The sequence below is a fragment of the Ostrea edulis genome, chromosome 4 (genome assembly GCF_947568905.1).
Source record: "Ostrea edulis chromosome 4, xbOstEdul1.1, whole genome shotgun sequence".
Classification (NCBI taxonomy): domain Eukaryota; kingdom Metazoa; phylum Mollusca; class Bivalvia; order Ostreida; family Ostreidae; genus Ostrea; species Ostrea edulis.
This window is the reverse complement of record NC_079167.1, coordinates 72,905,922-72,918,770: the sequence shown is the minus strand read 5'-3', so window position 1 is coordinate 72,918,770 and position 12,849 is coordinate 72,905,922. Positions and strand designations below refer to the sequence as shown.

The following is a 12,849-nucleotide window of genomic DNA, read 5'->3' as shown; positions in this document are numbered from 1 at the left end:
CAATCATTAGCGATTGCAAAACATAGTTTATCTGATAAATACGGTTTCACAATTGTAAACTACGGTTTACAAGTCATAGTTTATCTGATAAATATAGTATCACAATTTGTGAAACTAGGATTAACAATTGTGAACTATAGTTAACGAATGTAAATTATAGTTTACAAATGTGAATCTGTATTTATCAGCAAAATCTATTGTTAACGTTTATTTAAAGACAGATAAACTTGGATTAGCATTTGTAAACTATAGGTTACAACCGTTAAATATAGTTTTACGGATGAAAACTATAGTTAACGAATTGTTAACTATAGTTTACAGTTCGTAAACTATAGTTTACAGTCGATAAACCTAGTTTATCAACTGTGAAACTATGTTTAGCTCATTTTTGTGAATTTGGCGTGCCATATACGTTTTATAAAATATCATATGAAAATAAATTCAAATGATGCTTTATAAAGTTTATAAGATATACATGTATCATATAATTTACAGTCTATAATTAGATATCTCATAAAATATATATCTTATAAAGTTTATAAGATATGTTATAAAGTTTATAAGATGTCTTGTATGTTTTATAAGACATCTCATAAAATATATGAGATATCTTACAAAATTTCTTTTATAATTCAAGATATCTTACAAGCATTATAAGATATTTTATAAATGTTATAATTTACCTTATAAAGTTTAAAAGATATCAAATAAAGTTAATAAGATATCTTATAAAGTTAATGAGATATCTTATATACTATATAAGATTTGTCATATCATATAAAGAAAATATAAGATATCTCGTATCTTTTAAATATCCCATAAACATTAGAAGGTATCTTATAACTTTTATAAAATATCTTATAGAATTAAGGAAGAACAGTCATAACTACTCGGCCATTCTGCAAGGGTGAGAATTGTGTAAACACAAACGTCAGAATGATCCAGAATTATCGAGGAACAGTAACTCTGACAAATGGTTCTACTTTCACTTCTCAATTGGCTTGGTGACAATTGTACTGTGATCAGGTATGATTTGTTTTTATTATCAGAAACATTTTTCTAGGAGGGTCAAATTTGCTGTATCTCTTTCGAGATATGATGCAATTTTATTCACAGTTGTTATTGTCAGAATATGAGCAAGGGCGCGAGTAGTTATCAATAAAATTCACTCTATTGACCATGGGTCATTGCTACTATAACTATGAACAAAGCGTTAGCTCAATTTGATCAATTGAGTAAATGGATGGGCAAATTATACACATAATTTTTACATTTGGGGTCAAAATTACTGTTTTAGAGGTCAGATCGAACACGTGCCTTGTTATCAGAGACGTTCGGCGTCTTTGCTTAATTATTAAATTGCAATTTGTCCTCACCACCAGTCATTCTGCCTTAACACATCGGCCTGAAATTTGAATCCCTTGGTCTCGAAATCTTACGATTTCTAAAACGATTTTCATAGAAAATATATAAAGTTTTAAACTGATAAAGAAATGTACACATGTGTAAACAGTTATGAAAATGCTACTAGTACTTTCTGACTCTGATGATATAAATTGAAAAAAAGGGACAATATAGGTTTAATCATGATTACAGGCAGTGGCAAACCTTAAGGGGGATGATGGGAGTTGCACAACCCATTTGGTTGAACAATTTTTTAACAAAAAAAAGGTAATATTTTGTCAATTGGAGTCTTTATTCTCCTTTTTAGGCGAAAAATGTGTAGCAGCAAGCTTGGTTGCAACCCCAGCCCCTTTGAAAATTATTTGGATTTGTTCCTGTACAGTATAATTATGTAATTTGAAATAAAACCAACGACATAAATTTTAATAAATTTGTGAAATTACATGTGCATTATTTTTAGTACGAATTTTGGAGGGATAAGATATTATCAGAGTTATCTCTCTTATGTCATAAAGCGGACCTCAGCGCTTCACTGTGAAGCTCGAAAAAAATATGAAAAATGGCCCTTTTCCCAAAATTATATAATCTTTTGAGGTTCAAAGCTACAACGTCTGCTTTTCGAAAACAATTCACACGTTTTGTCCTTTTTCTTTATCATATCGGGAATTCCCTATTCCGTTCATCGAAACTCGAGGCGAATTCGAATATATATATATATATATATATATATATATATATATATATATATAATTAAGAATGTATGCTACACCAAAGAAATTTGATATGGATGAAAAGTGGAGGATATGTACAACACAGGCGCTTGTTTCATACATGGGTCAGCCCTTCCTTACTAATAATGGTATTAGTAAGGAGGGAGTTACCCATGTATGAAACAAGTGCCTGTGCACATCAACCTGAATTCATTAAAATTCTGTGCAAGTAAAAAAATGTTCTAGGAATATTTATGACTATTCAATATCAAAATCACAGCATCGATCTATTTGCAAAAACAAATAAATTAATTAATTAAATTTACAATTAGATTTAAATTGGAAACATGTATATACAAACTTCAAATAGATCCATGACAAAAAGATTCAGCACTGATTCAACTATAGAATTATTTATAGAATATTTAGCACTAAGAAATTCCTACATATGTCAAAAATTAAGAACTCTCCACTTTGTTCAATATGTACACTAGAACCAGAAACAATTAAGCATATCTTTATTCATTGTCCTTTTGACTCTACACTATGGATTGGATTTTTTAAAATCTGGTAAAAGAATGGGATTTAATGTGCAAACTGTTAATTTTGGTTTTCCAGAAAAAGAACACTTGATTTTAAACTTTATAATCCTCTTAGTACAGAGGTAGATGTATATTTATGCACAAAGAGCCAATCTAATTAAAATTATATCCTATGATGCGCTCATCTACTATCGCTACACCTATGTGTAGCGATAGTAGATGAGCAGATCATAGGATCTAATTTTAATTAGATTGACAGAGAGCAAAAGTACAACCGATTTAAAACACATATGTACTTGTTTTTAAAATCATTCCAAGCTTCTCTCCCTTTGCGATGACATTAATTGCACTCAAGTTTACATCTATAAATCTGTAAACCTTCTGCCTAACGACTATTCTAAATTACTATCGTCCTACATTTAATTGTAATGCAGAAACACAGAAATGTGCTTCTGTGTACCTTTTCTCAGAGGATTTGAAATTTCTACTACTGTCCAACGTGGGCGCCATTGTAGTGGCCTTTGTTATGTTGTAGAATGAAGGATGACATCTAGTCTGATTGGGTTCTGCATTTACTGACACAATTTGAAATCAGGATTTTATTAGTGATATGTCCATACTGTCCAGATCTTCAATTCTATTTAAAGTTACGCTCAATATAAAATATAGTCCTTCCTCTCTGAGACTTGTCTGAAATCTGACTTTGGTATGAACAAAGACTAGGGACTTTTTATCGGGAATATAAAATAAGTAAAACTATTGGTTTAGATAACCACCTGACCTTAATCACATGATGCCCCAAGGCTCAAAGAGAACTTTGGTTACAAACAATAAAGAACCAGGGAGTAAAAGGGTGTTGCATGTATGTAGTCCTGAACAGTGTATACTGTTGATGATATAAATGATACTAGATACTAATGAATATGTACATAATGATCAAGTGAGATAATTTTGTTTAAAAAACACTTTCAAATATATTGAAAAGATTTATTTCGTTTTCTCACCGCTAAGTAAAAATGAGGATTAATTTGTATTAAATGCACCTATTATACCATTGCAAAAATGAATATGAATAAAACTACAGGCTACTACATTATTATGGGTACATATTTTTCGGCAAGATGGTTTTAAAGTCACAAATACATCTGTTGTATTCGAAACATTTCACCCACAATCTATTCATAATCAATACCCAATGAAATTAGGCCAATTCAGCTTGATTAGTAGATTATCATCCAGGGTCACCAAAAAGTATGGGGCGGGTGAGAATATTTTTTGTGTGTGTGTTTTTTTTTTATTTTTATGAGAAAAATATTAATGACAATCGAGTTTTTGTCAACAGAAGTGCCAGATGGATCTATGCTTATTTCACAGACGAATTCCATGTTAAGGTTTAATTTCAAACACAGAAAGATAACAAACTTCTTTAAGATATGAAGAACATTAATCCCTTCCATTCATCATCCTAGCAAGCCAAGTGTCCGATTCGCTTATGAGAGTATGCGAATCGGACACTTGGCTTGCGAAGATGTCCTTTCATTTACGCCCGTAAGAACGTGAGAAATTAAGAAAACCATATGATCTATTTTCTTCACTTTGTATTTACATAAAATCCGGCTCCCAAAATCGTGTTTGTCTTAACCAGGAAACCACGTGCGGAGGTGAGAAAATCAAGATTTAAAAAAAAAACCCATGTCTAAATCATTCAACACTTCAAGATACGTTAGTGATAAAATCAATTTAGGGAGCAAGCACACAGAAGAAAGATCAGAACTTTTTTTATAACCCCCAACCCCCTTTGAAGCCGCGTCCGCTTTGTGACATAAATAGGGCTCGTGCCTTGTTTTGAAAATGAAAAGTTTAGATTCTCAAATACATCTTTTCATCCCTCATCTTTATGGCATGTATTATGTTATAGTCATTATATATATATACATGTGTGTGTGTCTTTCAGAGAGAATGGACCACCTTTTTAAACAATTTCGGGAACAGTGGGTCAATTTTGACTTCAAAACGCTGAAGGAATTCCTAGAGAAGTATGACCATGAAACTAGGAAACATTTAGTCAACAAACAATGTCCAAAAGAGGAGATGAATGCACTGTTTTATTATTGTCGTCACAAGGACGAATCTTGTTTACCAAATGCTGATAAATTGGAAATTGTGAAATATCTTTTGGATGAGTGTGACGCAAATGTGGAAATGACTGGTAAGGAGGTTGTTCATGAAGATAATGATTCTGTGCACCACGCCCCGCCATTATGGGTGGCGGCGATTCGTGGCAATATACCACTTGCCGCTATTTTATTGGATCATGGTGCTAATGTCAATGGTCGTTCGAACTCTCAATCTGCGGCGGTTAGAACAGCATGCTATAAGAATGACGAGGAAATGGTAGCGTTTCTTATCTCAAAAGGCGCAGACGTGAACATTCCAAATAGATACGGGTCAACATGCCTCATGAATTCGGTCAAATCAGTATCTCTTGTAAAGTTGTTGGTTGAAAAAGGTGCCAACGTGAATGCACGGGAGTCCAAAAAGATGCAGTTAACGGCATTGCATTATGCCATACACAATGACAGTCTTGATTCCTTTAGCTTTCTTCTAGAGTCAGGAGCAGATCCTACCATTCCAGATAAATATGGAGATTCTCCATTGCGGAGTGCAGCATGTTTCTTACAGCCTGAAATGGCAAAACTTCTTTGTCAAAGACCTGAGGTAACGCAGAATGAGGTCATTGAATCTTTTGAGCTACTTGGGGCATCTGCAGTGGACAATGATGATTATGAGGGATCAGAGGAATATTGGCGCCAGGCTTTAGAACTCCGAGAGATGCATGGAATTCAGAAAGAGGTTACACCTTCGCTTTCGGTCCTTGGGCCAAATCTAGAACATACGAATTTCAACGAATTACAACGTGTTTGCGATGGCGACGAAGAACAGCGGCGGGAATCTGTTTTGGTGAAGTGGAGAATCCTTGGTTCACTTCACGAAGAATTTCTCTATACTCTTTTGCAGTATGGCTTTAATGGACCCGAAAACTACGAAACCTTGCAAATCTTCATGTGCGCACATGATTTGTTTACGGAGAGAAAATCACCTCTTCACGAGAACAACATTTATTCATTGAAAATGATGATAAAAGTTGCAATAACACTAGTTAAACGGTCATCGGATGAGGCGAAACGTGTGATTAATGAAAACATTTTCAACAAGTTTATACAAGTTATAAACCAAATAGCAGAAGTTCTACAGAAAGGAAAATACAATACCACATCAGAACGTTCGAAATGTTACAACAGTTTACTCTTCACAACTATTTACTTCATGAAATTTCTTCTGAGTGTAGAAAACGGAAGTGAACGTTTCTTGATAGCATGCAGAAGGATAGCGGGTATTAATCCGAGATTTGTCTCAACATGTGGAGGGAATTTACTTCAGGCCGTGCTTGACCCACAGTTTTTTAACAAACAGGCACAGGGATTCTCAAACTATGGACTTGTTCCTCTGCTCAATTTAGACTTGGTAAAATTGTTCCTGACGAGTGGATTTGATGTGAACTTTTTTGACAGAGAAGGACGGACATGCTTGCATCGTTTCCTTAGACAAATCACTAGTACAAACACATTGGACATTCAAGACAGAGAGAAACCAATCGCGACCTTTCTGCTGGATCATGGTGCCCATATTGACACTGTGGACATGGACGGAGAGAACTGCCTAGATTTATTGAGAAGGACAGGATTTCTTTCTGAGGAGTTCAAATATCGCTCTTTGAAATGTCTCGCAGCTCTTGTGATAGGGAAATACAAAATTCCATACGATGGGTTGATCCCATTCACATTGAATACATTTGTAGCTTTGCACCAACCACAGGAACAGTACTAATACATCAATTTAAATAAACATAACCGTATTTTTATGAATGATTAGCTACATTATACGTCTCTCGTACCAACATGACCAAAGTAAAATCAATATTTAAGCCTACCGGTAATTCGTAATTGCATATTTAAGCTACTGTGACAGTTTTCTCCACCGTTAAAAGCAAAATCTTTTAAAGCATTTTTTCCCGGGAAATAAAACGCCAAATCAATGTTTTTGTTGTACTGGTATTTATTATTTTCCACTTAAATCCTGTTTTAATTTAAACCATATTTTATTGTGTCTATGGTAAACATTATAAGGAGAAATATTGTTTGAAATGTTAAACATTAAATCCCCCGCCTAATTCTTTGGGTAAGTAGCGATTAACGGGACAGCCATTATGAGATTGAACACTGTTTGTTACTTCACCTCTTTTCCCCATGAAACAGCAAAATGTGAAATCATAACGTAAAAGAGAAGAACGCGGAATGCTGAAAAAATTCAATAGTACAATTCTTGAATTGTTTTTCAATTAAATATCTTATATTTTCAAATCTATCTAATTGTAAACAGCATAGGTATAATCACTAAGGTGCCAGTCGTCCATGTTGTCACTTCGAGAAATTGAAAGTACAAATAGTAAATAAAGAATTGTGGAAAAATCCCGCATTTGGATTAAATTTTTGTATTTGTTTGGTGATATTTACCACATTAGAGGTAAAATCAACTTCTCTAAGCATCGAGTGAGGTGAACTTTTTGTTGTCTGAGACGGGAATGGACTACTAAGCTTTGTTTTCATTCTGCGCACGTGCTGCCGCGTACAGGAACTGGTAATTTTGTCTATAATAATAATAATAGTATGGGTCTATACCACACCACCCATAATAATGTGTAATAATAATTCTATTAGGGGGTAGTATGGTATAGACTCCTACTATTATTATTATACGCCCGTCTTTAGACGGGACGTATTATGGTACAGCGATGTCTGTACGTCCGTCCGTCCGTTCGGGGTTTTCTCTTAATAATTTCATTTCCCTTTCACATATCATGCTGAAACTTGCTTTGTAGCTTCTTTGTGGGTCACTCTAGATCATACTGCAATTTTGATCCATTTCGACCTTTTTTCCAGGAGTTTTGCCCCTTTATTATATGGAGGGTATATAATTTGTCCGCCCTACTCCTCCCACAGTTTCCAAATGAGGACCATCTTATTTTGTGGAGTGTTTGTATGAGTATTGAAGATGTGCATCTGGGGAAGGATTTTGATTTTCTTCCATTTTTGAAAAAATTACAGGTTGTTGAACTTGGTCCATTTTGAGGAAATCTCGATTTTCAAGCTACGACCCTTTGTTCATATGAAAGTTTGTCACAGCCTCATGATGGCTGATAATACCTGAAGCAAAGTTATACAAATTATAGCACGAAAACCCCCCACCCTATATAAGCATTTCACGGGCGTATTATGCACCGTTTGCGGTACTCTTGTTACAAAATCACCGGTTCCTGTGGGCCGAGATGCAGGCGACACGTTCAAAAGTGTTCAGAGTGAGACGCCTAACAGACTCCAGTGATTCGGTCTTTGCATTTATAAACAAATATCATTAAAACCTCTGTAATGCATTTGATTAAAAAGTAAATGTAAATATATTTAGTTGAATGGAAGTACGTGTATGTGAAGCTGTGAAAACTTACTGTATGATAAGAGTTTAATTTCGGTATGGCATTGTATCCGTTTGAATCTCTTGAGAAAAATCTCAAACTTAAGTCCAAGTTTCGAATTTCGCAATATAGAACTACATAGCGACCATTTCGGATATATATTTTCCTAGAATGTGACACTTTTATTTTGGAAAAAATCAAATACAGACGAAATTCATATATAGGTAAATTATAACCAAACACGTCTTTCAAATAACGCAACTAATCGGAAATGCGGATTGTTGACCTTGAATTTTTGAAATCAGATCCGCATATCTACCTTCAGGGGGGATTTCTCTGGATCGAAGATGACTGAAAATACTTTTATTTTTTGGGGTTGGTCTCTTTATAAATCTAATTTCGTCTAAATTTTTATCAAACGAGTAATATCTGGGTGTTTGGTTATAAAAATTGCATCTTCTTGAAAATTTGGGTAACCTCGGGAAAAAAAATTTCCACTTGCTGAAAAGGTCAGAGACATTACGATTGTGATTATAACATGGTAGATTTGGAATCCTGATTTCCTGGTTTTTGTCGTATACATCTTCATTAACAGCTAAAGTCAAGAGGAATAAAATTACTGAATAGCAATCAGCAGGGGCATTCTGGGCATATGAAACGGGGATTTATTTTGGCATCATTCAAAAGGTGTAAAATTAGTTTTTCTTTCATTTACTAGCAATCTGAATGCATAATTCATTCCAAACTTGGCACGTTTTATAATCAGAAACAATCCCGTGGGGATCCGGGTTAGAATAGGTCCTCAGTACACCTTGCTTGTTGTAAGAGGCGACCAAATGGGGCGGTCCTTCGGATGAGACCGCAAAAACCGAGGTCCTGTGTCACAGCAGGTGTGGAACGGTAAAGATCCCTCCCTGCTCAAAGTCCATAAGCGCCGATCATGGGCCTAAATTTTGCAGCCCTTCACCGGCAGTGGTGACGTCTCCATATGAGTGAAATATTCTCGAGAGGGACGTTAAACAATATTCAATTAATCAATCCTTCTCAGCCAAGCCAGACACAGGATGGAGAGGGGCGTCCTCAAGAGCACTGGTCGATCCCTCCGTGGGATCCGACCTGACTCGATTCTCGACGGCAGATTACGACATCGAATAATCGTGTTGACGTCTTCGACCCACTTGCTCGCTGACGACCAAGCCATTTTTAGGCTGTCTTAGGGACAGAGGTGAGTCGAAAAATCAGAATGGGCTGAGCCCTCAAATGGCATCTTCGCAAGCCAAGTGTCCGATTCGCTTACTCTCATCTACAGCGAATCGGACACTTGGCTTGTGAAGATGTCAAATGGAGAAGGAAGGCGGGTTGTAGGACCCGGTGCTGATTGTATGTGTTGGGAGGAGTATCCCCCAATGCAACGGCACATGACACCTTTGACTTCGACCACATTCGGGGTTACTCCGCAGTGGGGGTCCATAAACACCTCCTTAGTCCTGAAAGTTGATGCAAGTTCCACAATCGAGGCATTCAGGCCGATGAGGGCCTTGGCGAACCACTACAGAACTCTCACCTGAATGACGTAGGTCTCAGGGGTTGATTATACACCGTGCCGGAAGACAAGCGATGGCTGGGCCAAGATCTCGTGGTGCCTCATCTTCCAGGTGGTGACCCCACACTTAAGCGGATACATGGAGTCCCGACCACTCCTGAAGGAGCGGCGGACTCGCCTTATGGAGTCCCCACTTTCGATTCTATCTCTAACACTAGGTTTTCATCCTCTCGTGGCGGTGCCGTTTGCTCTCTTCTCCAGCTCTTGGATCGAGACATTTCATCATCGGATAAGTTCTCCCTACATTCATGGTCTCTTCTTTTATGCTTATAAAAAGAAACGAAGATGGTTAACTTATCCATTGATCCACCAAAAGAGGGAGGACATACGTAATTATCTAGAGACGAAGCCTCATTGTAAGGTATCCCCACAAACATCCTGTGATATCATTATTCACACTAATTACACTGGATCATCAGTTGGCCGGGAAATACAATAGCCCACCTGATCGTCCACATCGATAACCAAAGACCCTTATAACCAAGGGAGACAATGGGTTGGTGTTTCTGGATTGCCCTCTGTCGTGTTTCCAATGCGTGGTTGATCTACTGAGGAACTGGGCGGTGCATCACGAACTTCGGTTTTCCCCTGATACTTTTTATTCAGTCTCACCTGGTAGCTCTGAGCTGGAGAGGTCATTCCCCCCTTCAGTAAGATATGTCTCCGGAACTTTAAATAGCAAACGGGGATATCTATTGACACACTTCTTCATTCGGTCATGATTTGACAGCATGACCATAGTCTTGGTCTAGACCTGTTACAAGTGAACACTTATTTTTTAATGATAAGCCCGTGTCCTTTCCATGAAAGGCCCAACTTCCGATATCTCCTCTTAACAATGACCGTGTCTAATATGTAAACCAAGTTCCTTTTCAGGCGCTATTCTGTGGTCCGGAATCGACTCTGAGCCGTCAGGTGGGTAATTTGAATGCTCCTTTCGAGGTTAAAAACATAACTCTCCATATCGATATCACCATCTCGCCGAGGTGGGTACATCAGATATGCTGGGATGTTCATCTCTCTCCATTACATGAGTCCTCTTCTTGCTGGTTTGCAGATAAGGCTGTCACCAGAGCTCTCCATTGCTGCCTGTCTTAGGACCAACGTTGGATCTGCCCCCATGTCCATCCCTGTTCTTTCATTTCTTTTTCTGTTGTACGACGCCATGTCACTCTTGGTCTTCCTCTTTTTCTTCTTAATGCAGGAGTCCATCTCATTGCAACCCTTGGGATGGAGCCTGGTTGCATTCTTGAGTCATGACCTATCTATCTCCTTTATTTACCACAAGGGAAAGAGGCCGTGTGTTGGTTTGTCTATAGAGCTCTTCATTGCTGATGGTTCTTGGCCAGAAAATACGCAATATTCGTCTGAGACATCTGGTCTGGAAGACATTTATTCAGTTGGTAATGTTAGGGGTGAGCTTCCAAGATTCTGCACCATATAGGAGGACTCCTATGACATTGCTCTTCAAAATCCTTAATTTAGTGTTGGTGCTGATCTTGGCGGACTTCCAGATGTTCCTCAGTGATGCAAAAAGCACCCCTAGCCTTGGCAATGCGGGCAAATACATCTGTTTCAGAGTTCCCATCTGAAGTGATATTGCTACCGATGTAAATGAACTCTTGCACTTCTTCAATTTGTTTGCCTATAAGAGTGATAGGTTCAGAGGATGGTCTGGTGTTCAGCTTCATAACTTTTGTCTTGGTGGGGTTGATGTTGAGCCCAATTTGTTTCCCTTTCGTTGCCAAGTCACTGGTCTTACTTTGGATGTCATGATGACGATGTGACAATAGTGCCAGGTCGTCTGCAAAATCCAGGTCTTCTAGCATGTTTGACAGGGTCCAGGTGATACCTCTATTGGCGTTTGATGTTATCTCCTTCATTACCCAGTCAATACACAGTGTGAAGAGTAGTGGTGAGAGCAGACATCCCTGTTTGACCCGGGTACGTATGTAGAATTCCTCTGTTAGTTGTGTCCCACAGATGACTTGGGCTAAAACATCTACATACAGCAGCTTAATGATGGCTATTAACTTGTCCGGGATTCCGTAGTCGCTGAGGATCTTCCATAGAGCTGGTCGGTTGATGCTATCGAAAGCCTTAGTCGATGAAGTTTGCATATACTGAGGAATTCCATTCATTTCTCTGAATTACATTACAAATATCTGGCCGGCCTGCTCTTTCCTAAAGTAGGGGATCTACACTGGGTGAGATTCTGTTCAAAATCACTCTACTTAGCACTTTGCTGGTAGCAGATAGCAGCATGATGCCTCTCTAGTTGTTACAGTCCATCATGTCTCCTTTTTTCGGAAGCTTTACAATGAGGCCCGTCTTCCAGAAAGTTGGTATTTCATCTGTGTTCCAGATGCTTCCAAGAATCTTTGTTAACAGTTCTAGTGTAAGATTCTCATCTGCCTTCAGTAGCTCTGCATTTATCTGATCTTTTCCAGGTGCTTTTTCGTTCTGTAGGCTTGCAATTGCTTTTCTGACTTCATTCAGCGTTGGTGGTTCATAGCTGATTGGTAATGTGTTTTCTGCTGATGTGATGTTTGCTTCATTCCCTGGATCATTCATGTTGAGGATTTTCTCAAAGTGTTCTTTCCAGCCTTTCAAGATGTTCCCCTCTTTTGCTATTTGATTTCCTTGCTCGTCTTTGGCTGGAAGGTTTGATGTTTGGAATTTTCCTGAAAGTCTTTTGGTCAGTTTGTAAAGAGACCCCATATCTTGTTTAGCAGCTGTTATTACTGCTTCATCTGCAAGCTTTTCTGTATACTATATTCTCTTTTATCCATTCGTGCGCTTCTCTTGACCTCTTTGTCGGGTTTTCGGTACTCTTCCTGCAATTTGTCTTTTATCCTTTAGTGGACATGATTTCCCCCCTTTTCTCTTTTCTTTCCTTTATCTTTTTCCAGGTTTTATCTGATATCCACTCTTCCTTTTTCCTTTTCCTGTGGCTTAGAATCTGTTTTCCTGTCTCTAAAAGAATAGTCCCTCCACAGCATCAATTTAATTGCCGGAAACCCAGTTATGTGAATTACATCTGATCGCAATGCAACAGCT

The 12,849-nt window shown here is 37.6% G+C and overlaps 1 protein-coding gene across 1 annotated transcript; it reads left to right on the top strand.

The window, feature by feature from the left end:
* The first annotated feature begins 880 nt into the window (after positions 1–880).
* Positions 881–7,203, top strand: LOC125671709 (protein fem-1 homolog CG6966-like). The gene is made up of 2 exons (XM_048907574.2): positions 881–1,026; positions 4,611–7,203. The coding sequence occupies exon 2, from the start codon at positions 4,616–4,618 to the stop codon at positions 6,542–6,544; it is 1,929 nt and encodes a 642-aa protein (XP_048763531.2). The 5' UTR covers positions 881–1,026; positions 4,611–4,615; the 3' UTR covers positions 6,545–7,203.
* Positions 7,204–12,849: the final 5,646 nt, after the last annotated feature.

Excerpts from the sequence above, each read along its gene's own strand:
- LOC125671709 (XM_048907574.2), top strand. The coding sequence starts at position 4,616 with ATGGACCACCTTTTTAAACAATTTCGGGAACAGTGGGTCAATTTTGAC.